Source organism: Canis lupus, chromosome 28 (assembly GCF_003254725.2).
Source record: "Canis lupus dingo isolate Sandy chromosome 28, ASM325472v2, whole genome shotgun sequence".
In the NCBI taxonomy this organism is placed as follows: Eukaryota; Metazoa; Chordata; class Mammalia; order Carnivora; family Canidae; genus Canis; species Canis lupus.
In genome coordinates this window covers 10,390,055-10,417,129 of record NC_064270.1, presented here as the reverse complement: position 1 = coordinate 10,417,129, position 27,075 = coordinate 10,390,055, and the positions used below count along the sequence as shown (strand labels likewise).

The window sequence follows — 27,075 nt, the reverse complement described above, 5'->3', positions numbered from 1 at the left end:
GATATTTAATATAAGATCCATGATAGACTGAGGCAATAGCCTCCCATTTTCAGGCTCATTAGAATTACTTTGAGGGCTTGTAAAAACAGATTGCTGTGTCCCAAACCCAGAGTCACTCATTCAGCAGTTTTAGGGTGAGTTCAAGGACTATCATTTCTATTAAGTTTCTAGATGGAACTGGACAAGGCACCACAATTTTAGAACCCCTAGGCTAGGAGTTTAAATGTCAAAAATCAAAAGCTTAAGTCCATGTATTTTCCATGAGTTCTTTAAATACACTCTATCAATCATTAAACAGCTAGGGAAGTAATGAACACCTAAGTTATCAATTTTGAATCATTGTTAATTTTAAAACATATGAATTCATTAACTCATAGAACTTTCAGCACTGGAAGGGATCTTGAAGGTCAAATGGGGAAAATGTTTGGTATAAATATATCATCACATCTCTACTGTTACAATCCTCTCTGGGAGACTAAGTTTCTCAAGAGCAGAGATTATGTTCGTTTACCTCTGTACACTCAGCACCTAATCTTGCTTGGTATAAAGTATTCATTCATATTAGTTGACTAATAAATGGGTCAGTTAAATCAATTAATCATCTTCAAATAGTTGTTTTTCTTTAGACAAATGAGCTTAATGTGTCTAAAGAATAAGTGGCCTCGGGACACCTGGTGGCTCAGTGGTCTAGTGCCTGCCTTCAGCCTGGAGCGTGATCCTGGAGTCCTGGGATCGAGTCCCACATCGGGCTCCCTGCATGGAGCCTGCTTCTCCCTCTGCCTGTGTCTCTGCCTCTCTCTCTGTGTGTCTCTAATGAACAAATAAATAAAATCTTAAAAGAAAAAAAAAAAAGAATATAAGTGGCCTCTTCAAATCTGTATAGATCCCTGATTAAAACTCTCCCCCTGATCTTAACGTTTCACCAGTGACCTTTACTTCCCACAATACTTCAGAGGTTTTAGAAGACAGTTCTCAGAAACCTGAGTTTCCTTGGTTTTTTAAAGATTAACTATAGAAGGTAAATTACTTTATCCTTTTTTTTTTTTTTTTTTTTTACTTTATCCTTAATACAGTGCGAGCTGGAAGGGAATTAGGTTGATTTATAAATTTAGAGAAAAACTGAGTCATTACAATTAAAATCTAAAATCTCCACAACACACACACACATCATCATCATCATCATCATCACCACCACCTCATGGGACCCCTAAGAATAATTTTTTTCCCTGAAAGACAACATTCAATACTAGAAGATAGTCTAAAGTCAGAATATTTAATTCTTTGAAGTTTAATAAGTTTTGCTCTATCGATTGTTATATTTGTTCTACTAAAAAGTATTTCTTAACCTCACATTTCTTCTCTATAAAGAGTATGCTAGATGGTTAAAGAATTAAGGTGTTTAATTAGGTAAGGTTCAGAAATTATTACAATCACTGACAAGTTCCTTAAATGTTTTAATAAACATTTCAGCCACACTGCTTTTTTTAAGTCTCTCTACCCACTGAATATTCTTATTAATATTCATTTAACTTTCCACTTAAGATCCATCCTCCAAATGAAAGACTATATAATTTCAAGTTTTAATGTATCAGTGTATCTTCTTATCCACAGCAACACATAAAGATACAAGTTTCCAAACAGGAAGTGAAATGAATTTATGAGATCTCTGTGTTTAATTAGATTCCTAAATATAATTAAAGGGATTTGTGAAGAGCCAGAGATTTTAGGATAAAGAACATAAATTGCTACCTCGGAGCTTTAAATGCCTGTAGTCTATCTTGCCTCTTTTTGAATAAAGAACATAATCATAAAACAATTCATATTCATTCATGTATTAATGACATCTGTGCCTTTTAAATTTCTGCATCTTTTGAAAGGTTTCCTGAACACATTTCATTCTTTCACTTACTTAAAACATAACTTCTATAAACCATGCCTTGGGGAACATTCACAATAGAGTCAAATAAAAACAAAAAATCCAATCAAAATTAAAACTACAGGAAAACATGTAAATGGTACATCACCAGCCACTTGGGTGTTTTAAAAATGAAAATCTGGGGCTCCTGGGTGGCTCAATCATCTGATTATCTGACTCGGTTTCAGCTCAGGCTGTGATCTCAGGGTCATGGGATTGAGCCTTGTGTGAGGCTCCATGCTCAGCGTTGAGTCTGCTTGGAATTCTCTCCTCCTTTTCCCTCTCCCAGTGCCCCCTTCCCTACCCTCCCCATTCTCACGCATTCTCTTTCAAATAAAATAAAATCTTAATAAAATAAAATAAATATGCAAATCTAACTTTCAGAAAAGGGTCAAATCTTCTAACACAAGTGAAAAGTCAAGCTTAAAAAGTATAATAATGACAGTTGTAGAAAATATACTGTTCCTAAGCTGAAATTCATTATAGAGTCCATACCACAAAGCCTACTTTTATTGCAACTATGTTCCTACTTAGCTTATAGAACCTTTTCATATGCAAACATTTAAAACACACAATTTGCAGGGCTCCTGGGTGGCTCCCTCAGTTAAGTGCCCGACTTAATTTTAGCTCTTGATCTCACTAATCTTAAGGGCAAAAAGCCTGCTTAAGAATCTCTCTCTCCCTCTGCCCCCTCCACCCTCTCTCTATAACAAAACATATATAATTTGTAATACTTAGAAACAAAGAACTAAATCCAATACTTAGAAACAAAGAACTAAATCCAATTTCTAAACTATTTATTTGGAAAAAAAAAATCCCCTTCAGACTAAACTGCCTGTCATATCTCTGCATGACATTTTTGATATAACCTGAAGAGCACTAATCTCTTCTCTAAGACATTTTCATGAAGATTAATATATCTAAAAATAACAAATATTAACACATAAAACAAGGAGGAAAGAACTTCCAATACCAAAGCAATAGTTCTTTTTGTGAACATCATATGCTAGTATACAAATATACAAACTCAAAAAGGATTCTCATCTCTTGAAGTCTACCCTAAGACTGATTTCAAGATTAAAATTCCCTCATGTGCCAAAAAGTTTAATGTTTAACTAAGAAAACTGGTAGGAACTTAAGTTGTTCCTACATGACAAAGGGACAGGATAGCAGAGAAGGCGGCTAGAATTCTCTTTAGGAATATGCTTATGATTGACTTTGTTAACTGCCTGTAAGCAAAGAGTAGATGACAAGTGATTTCTCCATGTATATTAGGGAGAAGAGTTTCTCTTTTTAGATCATGAGGTTTGCGGCAGCATTAGACCTCATGACTCAGTACACATCCTAAAGGAGAGGAATAGCAGAGGGGCTGTAAAGATGTTTTATTTTTTTAATAAACTGACAGAACTGATCATTTATACTTTAAATGTGAATTATTTTAATAAAACAATCAAATGTTTATAAAATTAACAAAGTCAATTATTATTCTAACATAATTTTAGAATTCAGAGTACCTTCAGGAGAAGATGAAGTGAACATGGGAGCTTAGTTGGGAGCTTTAGGTCAGAGATGCTAGAGGGTATTAAAAGAGAAGTGAGGATGTACTAAAAGATTTAATTTTGCATCGGGATCTGACAGAAGGAAAAAAAGTGCCACTGAAAACAATAATCTTCACTCTTTAATTTTATATAGTGCTTAACTTCATACTCCATTTTGAAAATACTGACCACATTAAGCAGAACATCAGCTGGTCTCCAACTGTAACCAACCAATTAGAATGCACTTATCAGACTTTCAACCAGTGTACAGGCAAAAATCACCCTTCAGACTTTGGAGGGAAGGAGGGAATTCCTAAAAGAATGAGAGGTGTAAACCAGACATATAAAGAAATATTTAAGAAAGCAGAATCACGGAGTCTTCTGAAGATTAAATAAGAAATATTCAGGATTATGAGGCATTTGTAGAAAACATTTTTAGAACCTCTGTCTTGGAACTAGAGGGAAGACATAACCATGGAATACAAATCCATTCAGAAAGAATTTCTTAAAGGTAAAGACTTCACTGAATGAATCTTGGAGGGAAGCTTTCTGAAGGTCTTGGTTGACGGCAACTGAAATTAGCCTTTATGAACAGAGAAAAGAAATGCAAAACATGTTTACACAAGTTTCAAGGAGAAAGATAAATTGAAAAATATAAGAGGTGGAGCTATTAAATACCCAACATATGGGTAAGTTTCATTATATAAATGAATTTCTCCAATTTTAATAATTTAATGAAATTTTAGTGAAGAAAGATCATATCAAATAATCTTGAAAAACAGTCAAAGAAAAAAATGCTTGCAAATCTAATTTTAAGATATAACCTTCATCTATTTTCCAAATGAATTTCAGGGAAGAATTTCTAAAATTTTATACAGTTGGTTTTATGGTTATCTGTAATTAAAACCGCAACTACTTAATGTAAGAATATTTGTCTGAGAAAATACCATACTGCTGATACCTTAGAATTTTCAGATGTTCATAATACTTTCAGGAACTATTTAATAAAAGTTACATTTCACCATAACTTCAGAATGAAAAGAAGGGAGAGGTTTGTCTTACCCTATTCCAAATTTAACTTGACCAAAGGAATATAAAGTATATTATCAATAAAGAAATATATTTTAAAATAACTTTTTAAAAATGACATTAAAATTAAGGAAATCAGTATAAGACAAGCAGATGCTAAATGCCATTCTTCACTAGAACCAACCTTTTCTATAAAAGACTGCATTGAGGAACTCTTCTGCTTGTCTCTCGAATCGAATGATTTTTGCTTGCTCTTGTTTAAGCAGAGCTTCTTGCCCAGCTCCCGAAGCTGGTTCATCCAGACCGACTAAGTGTCCCTGTAAAAATATTTGGTGAAATATTTGCACAAAAATCCTTCCCCATTCATTATCAATAGTACAGATGCAAAATCAAAGACAAATATTAGTAACAAATAAGACAAATCAGTTTAACACAATTAAAATATTTTAAAACTTCAAATCAGAATAAAATTTCATCTCCACAAAAGTATAAAAGCAAAGTGAATGTAAAAATATACTTTAGGCGGTTTTTATTTATCTTATGAATTATGTTTAAAATTTGCAGACAGATCCTAATTAAACTAACACTACAAAAGAAAAAATATTCCTGAGCATTCAAGTATATTGGTTCTTATTATACTATATAGCAATAGTTCACAGGCAATTCAACTTAGACAAAAAGATATAAACCCCAAATATTATTTGAGAATCATGTTTGCACTCCTACCTCAAGATGTTTTTTCCAGACACAAAATGAACATTTTTTTTTAAATGGCCATGTAGTTTTTTTTAAAAGGGCCATAAGGGAAAACTCAAAAAGAATGTTACCTGAATTCATAATTCTGTCCCTAGAATACTATAATAAACTATAGCTTTCAAATGTTTAGAGTTGTGAAATTAATAGGTTAAAACTGGCTCTAGAAAAAAAGAATTTTAAAACCATGTATCGCATATTCTAAAGGTAAATATTTCTAAGTACAGTTAAAAATGTTTACAATATAGAAATTTAAGTCCTGATCAGAAAGTTTCAAAATGCTGCCTAGACTCATCCTAAAGACTCCCAGAATCTGTTCTCAGACAGCAGGAGCAGCAGACTAGGTTATTAGCAGACTAATAAGTGCTTTGCACTTACTTCCAAATCAGGTAGCTAGTAACAGGAAACTATGATAATAAAAAATGAAAGTATAAAGAAAATCAAAGTACATGTTTTAAATGTTCTTTATGTTCCAGTGCATATAATTTACTTCAAATCACTGCAATGTATCATCATGTGCATTTCCTTATGTCATGGGAAACTTTAAAGTACTCTAAATAAGATAACGGGGACATACTTGATAACCACGAAAAGGAAATAATAAAGACACTGAAGGAATGTTATAGTCCACAATTTCCTTAAAGATTTCAAATATACTCAACGATATTTGCAACCAGCTTTTTATAATTTCCCCATCATCCAAACTGTGTTGACAGCACAACCAAAATAGTATTTTGCAGACACATTTAGCATCAATTACATATTACAAATAGTTTAAAGGAAGAACTCTCTTGCATAATCAAACTAAAACAATCAGCCGATAAATTTTCATACTACACATATTAAGTCTGCCACATAAAGAAAATATTGTGATAAATCATTACGAAAATCTTTATTATAGTTGTATTCGCCAACATTCTCTCTTGTGGCCTACAGAAATTATTAACTATCTTTTTTAAATGAATCAAAAAATAATGTAATTCTGATAGACTTAACGTTTAAAAGGTATTAGGAATAAGTATTAACTAGAGTCCAATAAAATCCTCAACTGTATTATACTTTTAATGCCATTTCATTTTAATGCCATGTTGATTTTTAAAATTCGACATTATTAAATGGCATGAACTGTACTGTTTACTCCTACATTCAGTCAGTTCAGTCAGACTTTGAGCAAAATATCTCTATTTTTCATGTTTAGGAATACTTATATCTTAGTGAGAGATGATGTTAGTTGCAGAATGCATTGTACACAGTGTAGTTTCAGTGAGTTAAGCATGCAGCTTTTCTCATTTGATTCTACATGTATGTTTATAAATACATGTATCTTTTTTTTCTTTCCAAGTTCTTACTTAAATTCCTGCTGGTCAATATCCAGTGTAATACTAGTTTCAGCTGTAGAATTTAGTGATTCAACACTTACATACAACACCCAGGGCTCATCACAAAAATATGGAAGATTTCACAAATTTATGTCATCCTTGTGCAGGGTCCATGCTAATCTTTTCTGTATTGTTCCAATTTTAGTACATGTGCTGCTGAAGCAAGCACAGAATATCTATATTTCAACCCTGTTTCATGTTGCATTCAGGCTACTTCCTTATCTAAATAATAAATCAACTCATGGCAACTAAAACAGCACTCAGGAAGGTGCTACCTGTTTTTTCTTGAATTAAACAATTCTAACCAATGTTATCAATCTGGACTCTAAAACATACAGATAACTTTCAGTTGGCTCATATTAATTATAGTTGTACCTATTTGTTTTGTTTTTAAACAGTTTTATTGAGATATAATACACATACCATACAATTCACCCACTTAAAGTATAAAATTCTTTTTGGGGGGGGTGGTTCACCACTCACCATGATACATTTTAAAACCTTTCTGTACACCAAAAGTAAACTGTACCCACTACCAGTTACTCCCCATTCTCCCATTTGCCCCAAACCTAGGCAACCATTCTATTACTTTTTGTATCTACGGACTTGCTTATTCTGGATAGTTCATACAAATGGAACTGTGCAATATTCATGTGTGTGTTTGTGTGTGAGACTACTTCCTCCTGGAATAGTTTTCAAGGTTCACCACGTTGTAGCATGCATCAGTACTTCCTTCCTTTTTAGTGCCAAATAATACTCCATTATATGGATATAGCACATTTTATCCAATCATCAGTTGATAACCATTTGGTTTTCTACTTTTTGGCTACTATGATACAAATAATGCTGCCTTTAATATTCGTGCGCAAGTTTTTGTGTGGATGTATATTTTCATTTCTCTTGGATATATACTTAGGAGAATTTCTGGATCATGTGTTAATTGTTTACCATTCTGAGGAAGTACTAAACCATCTTCCAAAGCAGGTGTACCATTTTATATTCTCAACAGCAATGAGGGTTCCACATACTCATGAACACTTGTATTTTTTTTTTATCATATCCATTCTAATACACAAGAAGCGGTGCCTCATGGTTCAGATTTGTATTTCCCCAATGACTAATGATGTTGAACATCTCACTCGTCATTTAAATACATTCTTTGGAGAATGTCTATTCATATGCTTTGCCCAATTTTTAATTGGGCTATCTACCTTTTTAATGATGAGCTGTAAGAATTCTTGATGTATTCTGGATACAAGTCCATTATCAGATCTAAGATTTGCAAATATTTGCTCCCATCAGTGAACTTTCTTATCACTTCATTGATGCTACTTCTGTTAACAGTATAAAAGTTTTTAATTGTAATGAATTTCAATTCATCTTTTTTTGGGGGGGGCGGTCATTTGTGCTTTTGGTATTATATATAAAAAAACTAGTAGCTAACCCAAGCTCATGAAGATTTACTCCTATGTTTTCTTCTAAATGTTTTAAATTTTAGAACTTACTTTTAGTTATATGATACATTCTAAGTAAACCTTTGTGTATGGTGTAAGGAAGGAGTCCAACTTCCTTTGTCAAGAATCTCTAGCTATAAATTTTACTTCTGGACACCCAATTCTATTCCACTGATCTACATATCCCACCTGTAAGCCAGTAACACAATATGTTGCTCACTGTATTTCTGTAGTAACTTTTGAAATTGGGAAGTGTGAGTCCTCTCTTATTAGACTGTTTGGCTATTCATGCATCCCTTGAATTTTCATATGAATTTAAGATCAGTTTTTCAATTTCTGCAAAGAAGCCTACAGAAGTCTTAACAGAAAATGCACTGAATCTGAAGGCCATTTTGGGGAGCAATACCATCTTTATAATATCAAATGTACCAATCCATTAACATGAGATATTTTTCTATTTATTTAGATCTTCTTTATTTCAACAAATTTTTGTTTTTTTAAAGATTTCACTTATTTATTCATGAGAGACACCCACACAGAGAGAGGCAGAGACACAGGCAGAGAAGCAGGCTTCATGCAGGAAGCCCGATGTGGGATCGATCCTGGGACTCTGGGATCACGCCCTTAGCCGAAGGCAGAATGCTCAACCACTTAGCCACCCAGGCGTCCCGTATTTCAACAATTTTTTAAATTTACAGTGTACAAGTCTTAAACACGTTAAAATTATTCCTAAATATTTTATTCTTTTGGAACTAGTAAATGGAACTGTTTTCTTAATTTTCATCCACAGACTGTTCACTGCTATTTGTACAGAAATACAACCATTTTTTAAAAATGCTGTAGTCTATAACCTTGCTGAACTTACTAACTCTAATAGTGTTCTGCAGATTCCTTAGGATTTTCCATATACAACATGTCATCTACAGATAGACATTTTTATTTCTTTTGTAATCTGGATAACTTTGGTTTCTTTTTTACTGCCTAATTGCCAACGTTAGAGCCTCAAGTACAACACTGCATAAAAGTAGTGAGAATGGATAACCTTGTCTTGTTCCTAATTTCAGGAGGGGAAATGTTCAGTTTTCCACCATAGCTATGTACTTTTGTAAGTCAGGCTGAGGAATTTCTCTTCTACTTCTAGTCTGTTGGGTGTTTTTTTGTTTTGTCTTTTAGATTTTATTTATTTATGGGGGGGGGGGGGGGCAGAGAGAGAAGCAGGCTCCATGCAGGAAGCCCAATATGGGACTTGATCCCAGGACTCCCAGGATCAAGCCCTGAGCCAAAGGCAGACACTCAAATGCTGAGCCACCCAGGCATCCCAGTTGTGTGTTTTTATCATGAAAAAGTATTGGATTTGGTCAAACATTTTTTTGGAGGACATCCATTGTGATGATCATGTGATCCTATCACTTATTCTACTAACGCACTGTATTACATTAATTGATTTTGTGATGTAAAACCAAGCTTGCATTCCCGAGATAAATCTCATGGTAAGGGTATGTAACAGTTTTCATACTTTGCTTGATTTGGTTTGCTAATATTTTGTTGAGAATTTTATTATTATTGTTGGTATAAATAAATGATACTGGTCTGAAGTTTTCCTTTCTTGTGATTTCTGTGTCTGGTATTGGTATTCAAGTAATATTGGCCTCACAAAGTTAGGAAGTCTTTCTCTAAATTTTAGGTAAGTTTATGAAGAATTGGTATTATTTAAAAAATATCTGGTAGAAATCACCAGTGAAGATATCTGGCCACAGGTTTTTCCCTGATGGAAGTTTTAAAACTACAAATTCAATCTCTTTACTTATTCTAGGTTGCATTATTTTCCTAGGGCTATCGTAATGTATTATCACAAACGGAGTGGCTTAAAACAGCAGAAATTTATTCTCTCATAATTCTGGAATCTAAAAATCTGCAATCAACGTGTCAACAGAGCCATGCTCCTTCTGAAGGCTCTATGAAAGAATCCTTCTCTGCTTTCTCCTAGCTTCTGTTGGTTTCCAACAATCTGGCATTTCTTGACTGTGACACCGTAACTCCAATTTGTCCTTCCATCTTTACATGGCTTTCTTCCTTGTGTGTCTCAGTCTCCAACTCTCTCTTCTTATAAAGATACCAGTCATTGGATTTAGGACCCACTCTAGTCCAGTGTAACTTTAATTAACTTGATTAATTTGAGAAGACCCTATTTCCAATAATACTTCATGTTCATAAGTATTAGAACTTCAATATATCTTTTTTGGGGGTGGGGGAGATATTTCAATCCACAACATAGTTCAGTTTAGATCTTTTCCTCCTTATATCAATTTCAGTAGTATGTGTCTTTCTAGGCATTTGCTCATTTCATCTAAATTGTCTAATCTGCTAATATATATATTGCTCACAGTATTTCCCTTAAACTTTTTATTTCTGTAAGATCAGTCGTAAACTTCCTATATCATTTGCGATTTAATAAGTTTTTAAAAAAGATTTTATTTATTCATGAGAGACACAGGAAGAGAGAGGCAGAGACACAGGCAGACGAAGAAGCAGGCTCCATGCAGGGAGCCTGATGCGGGACTCAATCCCAGGTCTCCAGGATCACACCCTGGGCAGAAGGCGGCGCTAAACCGCTGAGCCACCTGGGCTGCCTTGTGATTTAATAAATCTGAGTCTTTCTCTTGATTAGACCTACATAAAATATTTACCAATTTTGTTGGATTTTTTCAAAGAGCCAACTTTTGATTTTGTTGATTTCTCTATTTTTCTATATTATTTCATTTATTTTTGCTCTTATCATTATTATCTCCTTCTTTCTGCTTTAGGTTTACTATACTCTTCTAGTCTTTTAAAGGAAGAGAGGGTATTGAATTGAACTGAGGGCTTTTAAAATACACACATTTTATAAGTTCTGGTCTAGATGCTGTTGGCTACATAAGTTTTGGTATATTTTGGCTTTGTTTTAATTCATCTCAAAATATTTTCTAATTTCCTTTATGATTTCTTCTTTGATCTTATTATTTGGAAGTGTTATTTAATTTCCACATGTTGGTGAATTCCTATTTCCTCTGTAATTTCTAATATCATTCCTTTGTAATAAGAACACATATTTTATATGATTACACTCCTTTAATTTTTTTATGGCCCAGTATAAAGTCTTTCCCAGAGAATGTTCCATGTGCAGTTGAGAAGAATGAGTATTTTGTTCTTTTTGGGTAGAATGTTCTATAAAAACATCCTGTTAGGTCTAGTTGATTCACAGTATTGTCCTAGTCTTCCATCTTTGTTGATCTTCTGCCTAGATGCTCTATCCATTATTGAAAGTGGATTATCAACATATCCAACTATTGTCAAATTGTCTATTTCTCTCTTCACTTCTGTCACATTCTGCTTTTTGGGGATCTGTTGTTCAGTAAGGATATAATTATGTCTTCCTGATAAATTGCCCCTTTTATCATTAAAACTGTCCCTCTTTATCTCTAGGTTCATTGAAGTCCATTTCCCCAGCACTGCGCAGCCCCTGATATCACTTCTCAGGAGATACTGTCTTGAGCATGCAGTCTCCCTGTCCACCAGGAATGACTACGTGAAGGTTCGATTAGAGACTCTGGCAGCGTCTTTTATTTTTTTTTTTTAAAGATTTTATTTATTTATTCATGAGAGACACAGAAAGAGAGGTAGAGACACAGGCAGAGGGAGGAGAAGCAGGCTTCATGCAAGATGTCCGATGTGGGACTTGATCCTGGGAATCTGGGACCACGCCCTGAGCCAAAGGAAGGTGCTCAATCGCTGAGCCACCAAGGTGTCCCAACTCTGGCAGTTTCTTTCTCAGATCTTCCCTGTAGAAGTTTCTTGCTGATCTGCCTGTAGCAGTATCATACATCCAGTTGTTTCTACTAATTTGTTTTATTCGTGTGTTTTCTGCCACACCATGGTGCATAAATTGCACCATTGTCTGTTCCAATAAAAGTGGGATCTCTGCAGGGGCAGGGTTTCTTGGCCAGTCTTTGAGGCTTATTCCACTCCCAAGAGTGCTCTTCTTAGCGCTACCTTTTCTTCTGGTTCTCTCTGTAAAAATTCTAACTGGTCTGCCATTTCACTTGTTGCTACTAGTATCATGGAGCTAGCTGCTAGCCTCCTCTTAATTGTTCATCACAAAGATCTTCATCATTTTCAACAACCTTTTGTAAGCTGTTTCAAATAAAGCCAGTCACCTTAAGAGATCTACAGAGTTCTCTGTTCTCAAGGCCTGCCTTTCCCTTTCAAAGAACCTTTGTGCCATGCACAGAAACTAGGGGCTGGGACAATGACCCACTTCTGTGCTTTATGAGAGGGGGGTGCTGGATGACTTGCCTCTCCTGGCACAGAACTTTCTGCCTTATGAATGACACCTAGCCCAAAGCTCAGTATTCTCAATCTGCTATGCCTGGAGAAGACTTCCACTCTGAGTAAAGGATGAGTGAATGAAGAGAGCACTATGCTTTTTGACCTCAGCTGCTTGGAAGAAAGCATCTGCAACAAGAAGCCAGAAGGTATGAGCAAAGCCTACAGTCTGCTCCTCCTGTTCAGAATTGCGCTTCCCTCAAGCCGAGCTCAGTGAAGTAGGTGGGAGTGGGTCATGGGTCCCACTGCTCTTATTGAGATTTAGTAGAGTTTTTTGAACAACTGATTCTGTTTGGAAATAACTAATTTAAGGCATACAGCAGAGTTTAAATGGTTGTTTTAAAATAATTTTTTGCCAAATGTTTATTTGCTTATTTTTATCCAGAATAACCAAAGATGAAAAATATTAACACAAAAAAACACATATTTTTTTCAACTACATATGGCCACCAAGTTAAAATTTTATAGCAGTGACGTGGGGCTCCTGGATGGCTCAGTGGTTAAGTGTCCGACTCTTGGTTTCAGCTCAGGTCATGATATTGAGCCTCCATCAGGCTCCGTGCTCAGGGCAGAGACTGCTTCAGATTCTTTCCCTTTCCCTCTCCCTCTGCTCTTCCCCCCACGCGCTCTCTCTCACTCTCTCTCTCTCTCTCTCAAATAAATAAAATATTTTTAAAACATTTATAGAAATGATGTACAAAATATAGGTCATCCTCCCTCACTATATGTACTATATACCAAAATTAAACAAACCAATAAGAACAAAAAAAGTTCATATGACACAGAGCTAATAAAGTTAATACAATAGCTGGGAAATATGAAGAGTAAATTCATGTCATTTCCCCTCCCCCATATCTGAATTTTAAAGAGTCATTATGTACAATATGGCAAAAAAAAAAAAATTAACAAAATGATATGACATACTCTTCTGTAAATAAAAAAATCACTTCTTCTTTACAGTTATTATCCCTAGTTATTAAAGAAGAGTTGTTGGCTCAGAACATAATAAGAATAAAGCTGGAGATAGATACGAACTGGAACTTCTATCCCCTAGGAATTGCTTCCTTCAAAATTCAGGAATTGGTCCCCTTTGACTGGTTTGTTCGTACTGTCACATTACAATCTACAGCAATAGACTGCTACTGCTTGCTTTCTCCCCCCCCCCCCATCCCCCTACTATGAGCTTCTTAAAAGACGCCTAGAGCATACTGTCAAAGCCTTAGATTCTATAGCTCTGGGGTAGGAAGTAGTCACATTTTTTAAAAGCTCTCTCCTTGGGCAGCCTGGGTGGCTCAGCAGTTTAATGCCACCTTCAGCCTAGGGTGTGATCCTGGAGACCCGGGATCAAGTCCCTCATTGGGCTCCCCACATGGAGGAGCCTGCTTCTCCCTCTGCCTGTGTCTCTGCACCTATCTCTCTCGGTGTCTCTCATGAATAAATAAAATCTTTTTTTTTTTAAAGTTCTCTCCTTAATAAAGAACTGAAAAAAGCATCATTAATTATCATACTTTAAAAATTATTATGTATTTATAATAAGTATTTGGGAAGGCAAATCCCCCACTCATTATTCATATTTTCTAAAATGTCTTGGTCATTTTAGCTTTATTCTTTCAGATTATATTTAAAATAATATAGTCAACTATTTTCCCACCACCACCAGCTCCCCAAAGAAGACACTATGGTTTTGATCTTAATAGCATTATATTTAGAAAGTATTTCAGGGGAAAAAAAAAAAAGAAAGTAAGTAAGTATTTCAGGGAGAATGTCACCCTTAAAAATATTCAGTCTTCTCTTTGAGGAGCTGCTTTACATTTATCCAAGTGGGCTTTAATGGATCTTAATTAAAATTTTGTTGTTTATTCATATAGTTCCCACATATTTATTACTTTACATTTTTTATTGTCACTATGAAAAATATGTTTATTTTCTAATTGTTAGTGCTGGCATAAATGAAGAAAAATGTGTGTGTAAAAGTTGATTTTGTGCACAGCTTTCAGAGAAAGTGTAGGTCATCTATCTTCTATCAATCTTCAATTGCTGTGTTTTCTGGTAGCTCCACAAGTTTGTGTCAATTTTCTAATATCCTTTTATTGAAATTTCTTTTAAGGGAGCTGTGAAGGTGTAAGGAGAAGTAAAGGAACAGAGAGCTACAGAAGCCACCAACACTGTGTGGTATTATGATCCATCACCCAAAGCAGGAAAGGAGTCTTAATACCCAAAGGGTTGGGATCTTCAACAGAAAAGAACCTCTCAAGTTCTTTATTAAGCTTTTGATTATTTCTACCTACAAAATCCATACAATATACTTTTTAAAATCATCCTTTACTACCTTTTTGGGAATGGCAATAAAACAAATATCCAAAAGATGTTTTCAAGTCAGAAAGTTTATACTTTTCCCTACAACGTAAGAGTTGCTATCTCTCTGTACTACTAGAAATGTTTAAAAGAAATTCTTCAGGCTGAAGGAAAACAATACTACACAACAGTTCTGAGGCAAATTAAAGAAGATATAAAGATAATATTAGCCATGATCATAAACTGGAAGACTTTATGTTGCTAATATGGTACTTCTCTCAAAAGTGATCTACAGATTCAATGCAACCCTAACCAAAATTCTAAAAAGATTTTGAAAAATCAATATATTGATTTTAAAATTTATGTAGAAAGGTCAAGAACCTAGATTAGCAGACCAAGTCTGAAAAACAAAAACTTGGAGAACTAGTACTACTTGATTTTCAGATATAAATACATAGAACATATAAAGAACTATTACCACTTTATAAGTTTTTAAAAATGAAGATTCAAATGTTTCACATAAGATATGAATAAAGATATTCAACATCACTAATTAACAAGGAAATAAAAATTAAAATCACAGTGAGATACCACTACAGACCCACTAGAATGTATCAAGTTAAAAATTGACTAACATATCTAATGTTGGCAAAATGGGTAACACTAGAACTCCCATACACTGCTGATGGAATCACAAAATGGTTAATTCAATTTGGTGAACCATATGGTAGTATAAGGTTAAATATACAATTATAATACTACCTAAGTAAACCCAATTGTAGATATTCATCCCAGAGAGATGAAAATATATGTCCAAAGGCTTATATGTGAATAAGTCTAAAAGCCAACATCTGGAAACAATTCAGAACTCCATAAAAAAGTGAAAGGATAGGGGATCCCTGGGTGGCGCAGCGGTTTGGCGCCTGCCTTTGGCCCAGGGCGCGATCCTGGAGACCCGGGATCGAATCCCACGTCGGGCTCCCGGCGCATGGAGCCTGCTTCTCCCTCTGCCTGTGTCTCTGCCTCTCTCTCTCTCTCTCTCTCTCTCTGTGACTATCATAAATAAATAAAAAATTTAAAAAAAAAAAAGTGAAAGGATAAACAAAGAATTGCAGGTATATGCTATGGAGATCTACTTTGCAATAAAAAGGAACATGAGTATATACAAAAATAATAAATATCAAAAAACTACTAAATGAAAGAGGTCCAATATAAAAGACTACATACTGTATGACTTCTATTATATAAAATTCTAGAAAAGGTAAAACCACAGTGACTGCCTGAGTTGGAAGGTCCAGGAAAGTGACATGAGAAAGCTTTTTAGGGTGAGGGTATTGTCCTGAACTACCTGACTGGTAGTTATACAACAGTATACATTTACTAAAATCTATTAATTTGGGATCCCTGGGTGGCGCCGCGATTTAGCGCCTGCCTTTGGCCCAGGGCGTGATCCTGGAGACCCGGGATCGAATCCCACATTGGGCTCCCTGCATGGAGCCTGCTTCTCCCTCTGCCTGTGTCTCCGCCTCTCTCTGTCTGTGTGTGTGTGTGTGTGTGTGTGTGTGTGACTATCATGAATAAATAAATAAAATCTTTAAAAAAAATAAAAATAAAAAATAAAATCTATTAATTTGAACTCTTAAATGGATTAATTTTATTGTATATAAATATTACCTCATAAAAATCATTAAATAGGTCCAAGGTATAAAAGATACTAGATACTGAACATCTCATTGATTTTTGGCTCTTGAACCTGAAATCAAACAAATGATCCTTACTAACATTTTCTGAGTCATGAAGTAATGTGACACTTATTTTCAACACCTCATATAAATGTCCTCCTCAGGGCAGTCCGGGTGGCTCAGCGGTTTAGCGCCGCCTTCAGCCCAGGGTCTGATCCTGGAGACCTGGGATGGAGTCCCACGTCAGGCTCCCTGGATGGAGCCTGCTTCTCCCTCTGCCTGTGTCTCTGCCTCTCTCTCTCTCTGTGTCTCTCATGAATGAATGAATGAATGAATGAATGAATAAATATCCTCCTCAAAAAGCATACTTTTTTGGTTCAGAACAGTATTTTTTACTTGCCATCTACTTTTTGCATAGTATTCTGGATATACTGTCACCATGAATTGTTGGCATTTCACTATTTTTGCTATATCTTTAGATATAAATCAAGATAAGGAAGCTAAGTCTTACCCAAAATCTGGTCTTTGTTAATGAAGCTGTATGCAGACTGGCCAAAAATGGGGATATGTGCATCAACAAAGGAACCAGATTCCCTTAAAAAAATGGAATCCAGTACTGGAGAAAGGAAATGTAGGATATTTTGTTGTACCAGAAGTATTAAAGTGCTCAAAAAATGATGGGGGCATGTCAAAAGGACACAGCAGGTGCCTTGAAGGGGCTAACCAAATCTGGGACATCGGATGATATATCTGAACAGAATAAGAATTTTGTTTCCCAAAATGACAGAGGGAATGGGAATGCACTTCTTCACAGTATAAAGTAAACTGAAAAATGTAGAGGAATAATAGAAAAATAACAATTTTCAAGCCATCAGAAAAATACCTGACTTCAGAAAGAAATTACCACCAATACCAAAACTAAAGTGGGTAAGGGTTTAGTAAAGAAGAGAAATTTACATAGTCTCAAAGTATCTCTTCACAAATTATTAATTACAAGGAGAAAAAAAAGTACCATTTCAGCAGAAAAATCTAGTGAACATCAACCTTGTCAAGTGATCAAAGTAAACATCATCTACTAAACTAACTTTGTGTACTTCATGATGTGATACACTGACAAGGATACAACATTTATTTAATACTCCTGCTAAAAGATCATGACATGAATTTTATCATGAAGAAACATCACAAAACCTAAATTGAAAGACACTTTACAAAACAAATGGCCTATACTCTTCCAAAATGTCAATGTTAAGTCAGTGTAAAAATAAGTTTGGAAAAATAACATAAAATGAAAACAGAGAGGAAGGCAAACCATAAGAGATCCGTAACTGTAAGAAACAAACTGAGGGTTGCTGGAGGGGAGGTGGGTGGGGGGATAGAGTGATTGGGTGATGGGCATTAAGGCAGGCACTTATTGTAATGAGCACTGGGTATTATTACATGCAACTGATGAATCACTAAATTCTACCCCTAAAACTAATAATATAGTATATGTTAACAAAATTGAATTTAAACTAAAAATTAAAATAAATAAATGAGTTTGAAGAGCCATTCTAGATTAAAGGAGACTAAAGAGTAGAAAATCAAATACAATGAGTGATCCTAAATTGAATTTTGAACTAAAGGAAAGGGTAAAAAAACAAAAACAAAACAAAACAAAAAATCAACCCTATAAGGTCATGGAGACAAGTGGGTCACAGATTAAATACCGTATTGAAGTTAACTTGCCTGATTTTTGGTAAATGTACTATATACTAAGTGGATAATCTTATTCTTAGCAAATAGGGAAATATACAATCTTAGAAATATTGAGGAATAGAGAGGTATAAAGGATATGATGTAACTTCTGATATGCTTTAGGCAAATCTGTGTATGTTATATGTAACATCTCTAAGAAAGAATGAGAATAAATAGTAAGGCAAACGTGGCAAAATGTTAATTGGTAAATCTAGGTGAAGGGTATTTTAAAAGTTGGGGGTTTTTGTTTTTTACTGTTTTTAGAACTTTTCTATAAATGTGAAATTATTCCCAGGGCACCTGGGTGGCTCGGTCAGTTAAGCATCTGACTCTTCATTTCATTTCAGCTCAGGTCATGATCTTAAGGTAATGAGTTCAAGCCCCACACTGGGCTCTACATTGGGTGCTACTTAAAAAAATAAAAATTAAAAAGTGCCTACTTAAAAAATAAAAATAAAAAAGTGAAATTATTTCAAAGGAAAAAGGTAAAAAAAGGTAGGGTGGACAAATGCTAAGCCATACTTTCCTCCCACAAGCCAAGATCTCCCTTGTCACTCTTCCATCTTCTCCTTCATAACCCCACCTCTCGACATTAAATTGTATCTGTTTGTGTTAGAAGTTGCTCTGATAGAAAAGCAAAAAGAATAATAAGTAAGATACAGAAGTTAACAACTTTCGACTTCTCTTAATATAACAACCTGATGAAGATATTCAAAAGAGAGGAAGACATTTTCTGTTAGGGCCAGATGGTAAATATTTTAGTATTTGAAGTATATATACAGTCTCTAGTGAGTGCATCCCTCATCTCCTTTTTTAAAAACAACTCTTTATCTTTAGCCCGTAGGCATTACAAGAACAGGCTCTGAGCTGGACCTGGAGACAGGCCATAGTTTGCTGACCCCTGACAGAAATATTAGATTTCTCCAGGAACTGTAACAAAAGTAGTTCCACTGGTCCCTGAAATAGCAAGGATAGTACTAAATAAATAAAGTAACAAAATATGTCAGCATGGAAGTCTGCTCTTGGGGCAATAGTTAATAAAATTAAACTTTAAACAAAATAGATTAACATTTTCTCAGGTTTCTTTTGTAACTTTAACATTTGTTACCTTATGAGTTTTGGAGGGTTAAGAATGAGGAAGGACACTTACATATTGCTGATTTTCTTTATGAGAGACAACACTTCAGGAAAGAAAATGGAAGAAATAATGACAAATTTCACTTACGAAAAGTAGGATGGCCTAAATTTCAAGAGTGTGATACAAAACAGAGTAACATATTAGGCCCACATCCCTAACTAAATTCAAGGCCATTCCTCACTTTGTACATGTGTTCTCCAAATTTAACTGACTTAAAAAAAAAAACATTCATACAATACGGTATAGAAAACCTGGGAATTAGAAGCATGTGCATGCATGCAAGTTTTGTAATAATTATGTTAGCAACCTACCTACCCCAGTGGATCATGGGCCTGTAGCTAAAGCCATGTTCGCTACCCATGGCTTACTGACATTTCAAGCAATGAACTAAAAAGAGCTGACAAGATGCAACTCACTGATTTAAATGCCACTCTCCTGCATCTTATTATTTTAAATGCCAGCAAGTCTTAGGGAAAATGGCTCCACCATTTTAAATGCTCATACTCTTTAAGGTCAGTTATCTAAAAAGAAACCTTACTTCATGTAAATTGTTGCTTTTTACACTAACAAAATAAAAATTGTGCTTAATACAATTCTTACCATATGTCAATTTTGTTAAACCATCAAGCTAAAGAATACGAAAAAACAAAGTTTGAGGTTTGACTACATACCAGGAACTAAATATGGTATTCAAAATATACAACAAACTACCATGAATGACTTTGATCAGGGTATCTTATTGTTATTACTTTTCATGGAAATTAAGCCTAAAATATAAGTGGCAAATGACTGTTATTATCACTACACTTAATTAGCCAGTATCTATAGTCAGAATTTGCAGTTATAGCCTTCCTTCCCTTATACATGTACAGTTATTAAAAATATTAAAAGACAAATGCAAACCTCCTCCATAGTCAAGAGCAAGAGTTTCTCATATCCTTCCACTGGTTGGAAATTAAAAGTTTATACTATCCTCATTCTCATCCACAACCTAATCTCCATTAGAAAACTTCTGAATTTCAATCTGCTGTCCATAATGACTATCCATGTCCCTAGAAACCCAAGAACATTATAAACAGAAGGATATCGAACTGCATGTTTGAAGTAACAATAATATAAAAGCCTAGCTAAATGTAATCTTGCCTTTTTCCAAAGTCTTATAGCATGTTATCTATACTACTCTGACAGTACTAGTTTTATAACTATTTATAAATATTATAATTAATTGTATGTATACATGTATGTGTATTTCGTACCTCCTCCACTAGACTATAAATTTCTTGAAAATAGCATCTGTGGCTAAAACTACTCTTTAATCATTCACAGTACCTTTATTTCAACCACAGTGGCTGGTACTTTTGACATAGTAAAATCAAGTACGTAGCTATTGATTTTAACTTCAGAAATATGGAACAGACAAAATTTTTTGAAAGAAAGGAAAAAAGGCAAAGACAATATTGTTTAGATGTCAATTACCCAAACTATATACAAATTTAAAATATAACCCTTGGGCAGCCCTGGTGGCTTAGCGGTTTAACGCAGCCTTCAGCCCAGAGCCTGATCCTGGAGACCTGGGATCAAGTCCCATGTCAGGCTCCCTGTGTGGAGCTTGCTTGTGTCTCTGTCTCATGAAAAAATAAATAAAATGTTTAAAATAAATAAATGAATGAATGAATAAATGAATAATTAATTAATTAATTAAACATAACCCTTACCAAAATCTCAATGGCATTTTTTGCACAAACACAAAAATCTACCCTAAAATTCCTATGGAAACTCAAAGAACCCCAAAAGAGCCAAAACAACATTGAAAAAGAAGAAAGTTGGAGGTAGCACACTTCCTAATTTCAAAACATATTAGAAAGCTACCGTAATCAAAACAATATGATACCGGCGTAAAGACAGACACAATAGAATAAAATAAAGAGCCCAGGGGTGCCTGGGTGGCTCAATTGGTTAAGCATCTGTCTTCGGCTCAGGTCGTCATGATCTCAGGGTCCTGGGATTGAGTGCGCTCTCTCTCTCTCTCTCTCTCTCTCTCTCTCTCTCTCAGATAAATAAAATTAAAAAGAGAGAGAGAGAGAACGCCCAGATATAAACCCCCATATATATGATCAAATGACTTTTGACAGGAGTGCCAAGACCACTTAATGGAAGAAAAGACGCTCTGTTCAAATGGTGTGTGGAAAATGGATAACCACATGCAAAAGCATGAAACTGGATTCTTACCTTCTAGTATACACAAAAATTAACTCAAAATGGACCAGAGACTTAAAACGATAAATACTTAGAAGAAAATATAGGGGGAAAGATTTTATAATACTGGATTTCATAGTGAATTTTTGAAAGTATGACATACCAAAGAACCGGCAACAAAGATAAAAATAAACTGGACATCAAAATTTTAAAAGCTTCCATGCATCAAAGGACATAACCAAGAGTGTAAAAAGGTAACCTACAAAATGGGAAAAAATACTTGGAAATAAATATCTAATGAGGGCTTAATATTTAGAAAGAACTCCTACAAATTCAACAACAAAAACAAAACCCCACTTGATTTAAAAATGGGCAAAAAAATGACTTGATAGACATTTCTCCAAAATGGCCAACAAGCACATGAAGAGATGCTCAACATCAATAATCATAAGGGAAACCGCAATGAGGTTACCACTTTACATCCATTAGAATGGCTACTACAAAAAACCCACAAATAAACAGAAAATAACTAATGTTGGATAGGATGTGGATAAATCAGAATTTTTAAGCACTGCTGTTAAGAATATAAGATGGTGCAGCCAATGTGGAGTTTGGTGGTCCCTCAAAACATTAATTCCATTTGATCCAGCAATCCTACTTTTGAGTATAAACCCAAAAAAACTGAAAGTACGGTCTTGAAGAAGTATTTATACACCAATGTTCATAACAGTATTATTTCCAAAAGGTGGAAGAAACCCAAGTGTCTACTATTGGTGGAACAAACCTAAATGTCCATTGTTGGATGAATAGAGAAGTAAAATGTGGTACAAACACACAACAGGATATTAGTCTGCCTTTAAAAAGAAGGGCTTTCTGACAAAAGTTATAACACAGCAAACCTTGAAAATGTTATAGTAAGTAAAATAAATAAGCCAGTCACAGAATGACAAATACTGCATGATTCTACTTATATGAAGTACCCACAACAGTCAAACTCAGACACAAAAAGTAGAATAGTGACTGCGGGGGCTGGGAGAAGGGGGAATTGTGAGTTATTTAATGGATATAGTTGCAATTTTGTAAAATGAAACGAATTCTGGAGATTCCTTGCAAAAAAAATTGTGAATATACTTAACACTGCTACATTTTAGCACCACACACACAAAAAAGAAATATAAAAGGCATAATCTAAATGCAAACAACTTCAAAAAGGACAGAAATTTAATAGATAGGAGAAGCACACCAAGCTCCACACTCAGCACAGAGTCGGCTCTAGATTATTCTCTCTTCCTTCTCTTCTCCACACCAACCCCCACCATCATGCTCGTATGTTCTCTCTCTCAAATAAATACAATCTTAAAAAAAAAAAAAAAAAGAATAAGGGAAGAAAGAGAAGCAGAACAATTATGCTCTAAGGTGGGTGGGGGTGGGGCGGACGACAGCCTAATATGAAAATACTAGTTCATAAGAAATGAAAGAAAAAAGAAGTGAGACCTATACTCGTGGCCAGAAAGAAATGAAAGACTCACTCAACACATGACATTCAAATGAAACACTGAGGGGAGCTCTATCTAATATGAACCTTTCTAACCTAAATTTTTGTAGAACCAAGAATATTCTAAACTTGTTCAGGCTTTAATTTTAAGAATCTTCTCAATAAAACAAAGACAAAAACAAAACAAAACACAACAAACCTCAACAAGATTTCAAAAACATATTTTTCAGAGATTCATAAAATTGAAGAGTTGGAAAGTAGCTCAAAAATATTCAAATACAAATGACACTGACAAAAATAAGGTTTTTTTTTAAACCTAGACTTCATTTATTAATTTCTTCCTACTTAAAAATGCATCACTGAGAAAAGAGAACAAAGCTGGAAGCCTCACACTTCCTGATTTCAAAGGATATTATAAAGCCATAGTAATCGAAACAGCATGGAGCCAAGAATGTACAATGGGGAAAGGGCAGTCTTTACAATAAATGGTGCGGGGCAAACTGAATAGCCCACATTACAAATAAATGAAACTAGATCACTGTCTTACACTATAAACACAAAACTCAAAATGGATTAAAGACTTGTACATAAGTCTTGAAACTAGAAAACTCTCAGAAGAAAATATAGGCAGTAAAGCCCCTTGACATCAGTCTTGAGCAAAGGCAACAAAGCAAAAAGAAACTATATCAAATAGGCTACATCAAACTATAAAGCTTCTGCTCAAAAAGGAAACTATCAACTAAGTGAAAAGACAACTGGCTGAATGGGAGAAAATATCTGCAAATCACAATGTGATAAGGGATTAATATCCAAAGAAATGGACTAAAAAATGGGCAAAGGATCTGAATAGACATTTCTCCAAAGACATACACAGATGGGCACCTGTGTGGCTCAGTGGTTGAGTTTCTGCCTTTGGCTCAGGGTATGATCCCAGGGTCCTGGGATAGAGTCCCACACCGGGCTCCCCACAGGGAGTCTGCTTCTCCCTCTGCCTATGTCTCTGCCTCTCTCTGTCTCTCTCATGAATTAATAAATAAAATCTTAAAAAAAAAAAGACATACACAGAAGGCAAAGAGGTACATGAAGGTGCTGAACATCATGAACCATGAGGCAAATGCAAATCAAAACTGTAATGAGGTATTCACTTCACATAGAATGATTATTATGAAAAGGGCAAGAAATAAGTATTGGTGAGGATGTGGAAAAAAGGGAACCCTTGTGCACTCTTGGTGAGAATGTAAACTGCATATTACAACCACTATGGAAAACAGTATGAGGTGACCCCCAAAATTAAAAATAGAACTGCTGTATGATTTAGCAATACCACTTCTGGGTATTTATCCAAAAGAAAACAACAACAACAAAAAAACTAATTTGAAAAGATATATGCACCCCTATGTTCATTACAACATTATTTACAACAGCCAAGATAAGGGAGCAACCTATGTGTCACTGACACATAAAATGGATTAAAATGTAGTCTAGGGGTGCCTGGGTGGTATATTTGGTTAAGCATCTGACTCTTGGTTTTGGCTCAGGCTGTGATCTTGGTGTTGTGTGATTAAGCCCCATGTCAGGCTCTGTGCTCAGAGAAGAATCAGGTTAAGATTTTCTTTCTCCCTCTCCCCCTCCCCAACGTGCTCACATCTCTCAAATACATACATACATACATACATACATACATATATACATACATAGGGATGCCTGAGTGGCTCGGTGATTGGGCGTCTGCCTTCGACTCAGGGCGTGATCCCGGGATTCTGGGATCGAGTCCCACATTGGGCTCCCTGCATGAAGTCTGCTTCTCCCTCTGCCTATGTCTCTGCCTTTCTGTGTGTCTCTCATGAATAAATAAACAAAATCTTTAAAAATAAATAAAAATAAATTTTAAAATCTAAAAAAAAAGAAAAGAAAAGAAAAAATGTGATCTATCTATCTACACACAATGGAAAAGGCACAAAATTCCAATTACATGTATAAGTCCTGGGGAGGTACTGTACAGCATGGTGACTATAATGAATAATACTGTATTACATATTTGAATGTTGCCAAGAGAGCAAATCTTAAAAGTTCTCACAAGAAAAAAAACTATCACTATTTGTGGTGATAGATGTTAATTATGTATGTAATTATTTTGCAATATATACAAATACTGAATCATTATTATATACGTGAAACTAATGCTATATGTCAATTATATCTCAGTTTAAAAAAAAAGAAAAATTGTAAAAAAAAAGCTGTCAGAAAAGGTAATCTTATTTTCTTGAAAGTATCTTTTTTTTTTTTGCTAGTATAACTAGAAAACTGTAAGCAGCAATTCAAGTGAGAAAAGTACAGTTACTATAGCCTATTTCTCCCTTAATATTTTTTTAAACATCACTATCATATCTGAAAATTCCTCACTTTTCTTTGCCCTTAGTGTGAGCAAGTCAGTTAGCCAGGATTCTTATACTTGGGTATATTCTTGCCTTATTTATTCCTTGCCAACTATTAACTCCTACAATTATACTCAATGTATCTAATTTCAACAGGAATGTCCCCATACCACTCAGTAACTAAATTCTTATTTTCTTATAATCTTGCCTTCTTCAACTGTTCCCACCTTTTAATAACTTTAATGTCTTCCTTTCTTCCAGCTTCTTTTCTTCCAAGGGTATAAACATTACTTTAAGTTTTCTCCTCCTCCCCCAAAACCTTTACTTAAATCCACTGCCCATTCGTTCTCTGGTCAAAGCTCTCTGACAAGTTTTCAAACTAGTAGACTATATTCATTTCTTAACTCCCACAACATCCACTTATTCATTAACCCTGTCAGACTTATACTATGGCTCCCACAATCAATATTCTTGAGAAGCCATTTTCTCAAAGCCCCCTATAGTATGTTCGGGAGTACCTGTCAATCCATTTAGGGCCTATCTGGGGAAACAGCATAGGAGTCCATGTTGTACAACAAATACAACTCATCTACATATTCATCACACAGTATAGGGCCAGGGAGATATCTGATCTAAGATGGGCAACTCACTTATTCTACGATTCTATCTTCCTTTCAACCTGATTCTTCTTTTTACTTCCTAAATGAAGGTCTTCAGCTCTTATTATTTTGCACTTTATCCCTTACCAAAAGATTCATCTGCTCAAGTATTCCAATCACTAACTGTATTTAGAAACCCTACAAATATGTATTCAGCTATCTTATTTCAACCACACTTCCACAAATCTATTGGACACTTAAAATTAAATGTTTACTTTCACTACAAACTACTTTCATCTAAATAATCTCATTATCATCACTATAAAAACTGGCCACCATACCTTTCTTCTTCTCATTTCTCGACTTCTATGAATTTGCCATGCTAAGTCATCCTAGCTTGGAAAACTTAACGTCAGTATCATTTCCCTTTTCCTTATTCATATACTCATGTAATCACTATTTTCGACACTTCCTTTATTCTAGATCCCTTACATACATACCTTCCTTATATATCTCCGCAGCAACGACCCTAATTCAGGCTCATTTTCTGGATTATTACAAGAGCTTTCTATAATTTTATCACTATAAATTCCTCTGCATTATAACTTAAAAATGACTACCAAATCAATCACTCTAAAACATAGAGCCTTTTTAAGGTTCAGGATGAGTTCTATCTCCTTGATTAAGCATCATCCACTCCCCCTCTTAAGTGCTATAGTACTTAAATTTTCTTGTATCATCCACTATCTCTTCAAATATTATATACTAGAATGAAGGAGGGGATTTTACTATCAACATTTCCTACCTACATCAGAGCTCTCGTTCTGAGCACGTCTGATGGATAATTTAACTCTAATTTGATCCCTTAGCCACCTGTGGTCTCACAAACAACCCATAAGGAGAAATCAGTGTTTTACTTCTTTGATACACTCTCTGGTCTACCAAAGATCCAGACATTTAATAAATTAAGGATATCTATATGATCTGGTCCCAATCTTATCTCTGGTTATATCCAAAAATAAAAGTTCTGTTCCACCTAGGATATACCCCTCTCATCTCTGCTTATGTATTCTTCAAAGATTCAGCTCAAGTCCTATGTTCTTAAAACACTGCCCTAAAATGCTAGTC

The 27,075-nt window shown here is 34.9% G+C and overlaps 1 protein-coding gene and 1 non-coding gene across 17 annotated transcripts in view; both read right to left on the bottom strand.

Annotated features, from left to right (window-relative positions):
• LCOR (ligand dependent nuclear receptor corepressor) overlaps window positions 1–27,075 on the bottom strand; it is a 153,203-nt gene that overhangs the window by 45,828 nt on the left and 80,300 nt on the right. For all 16 annotated transcript variants that reach the window (XM_049103504.1, XM_049103505.1, XM_025466758.3 and 13 more), the window contains one exon: window positions 4,667–4,799. In XM_049103504.1, coding sequence (XP_048959461.1) covers window positions 4,667–4,799 — 133 coding nt within the window. The remainder of the gene's footprint in view (window positions 1–4,666; window positions 4,800–27,075) is intronic.
• LOC112672660 (U6 spliceosomal RNA) lies at window positions 6,679–6,783 on the bottom strand. Its single transcript, XR_003144400.1, has one exon. It is a non-coding gene; the product is annotated as a U6 spliceosomal RNA (small nuclear RNA).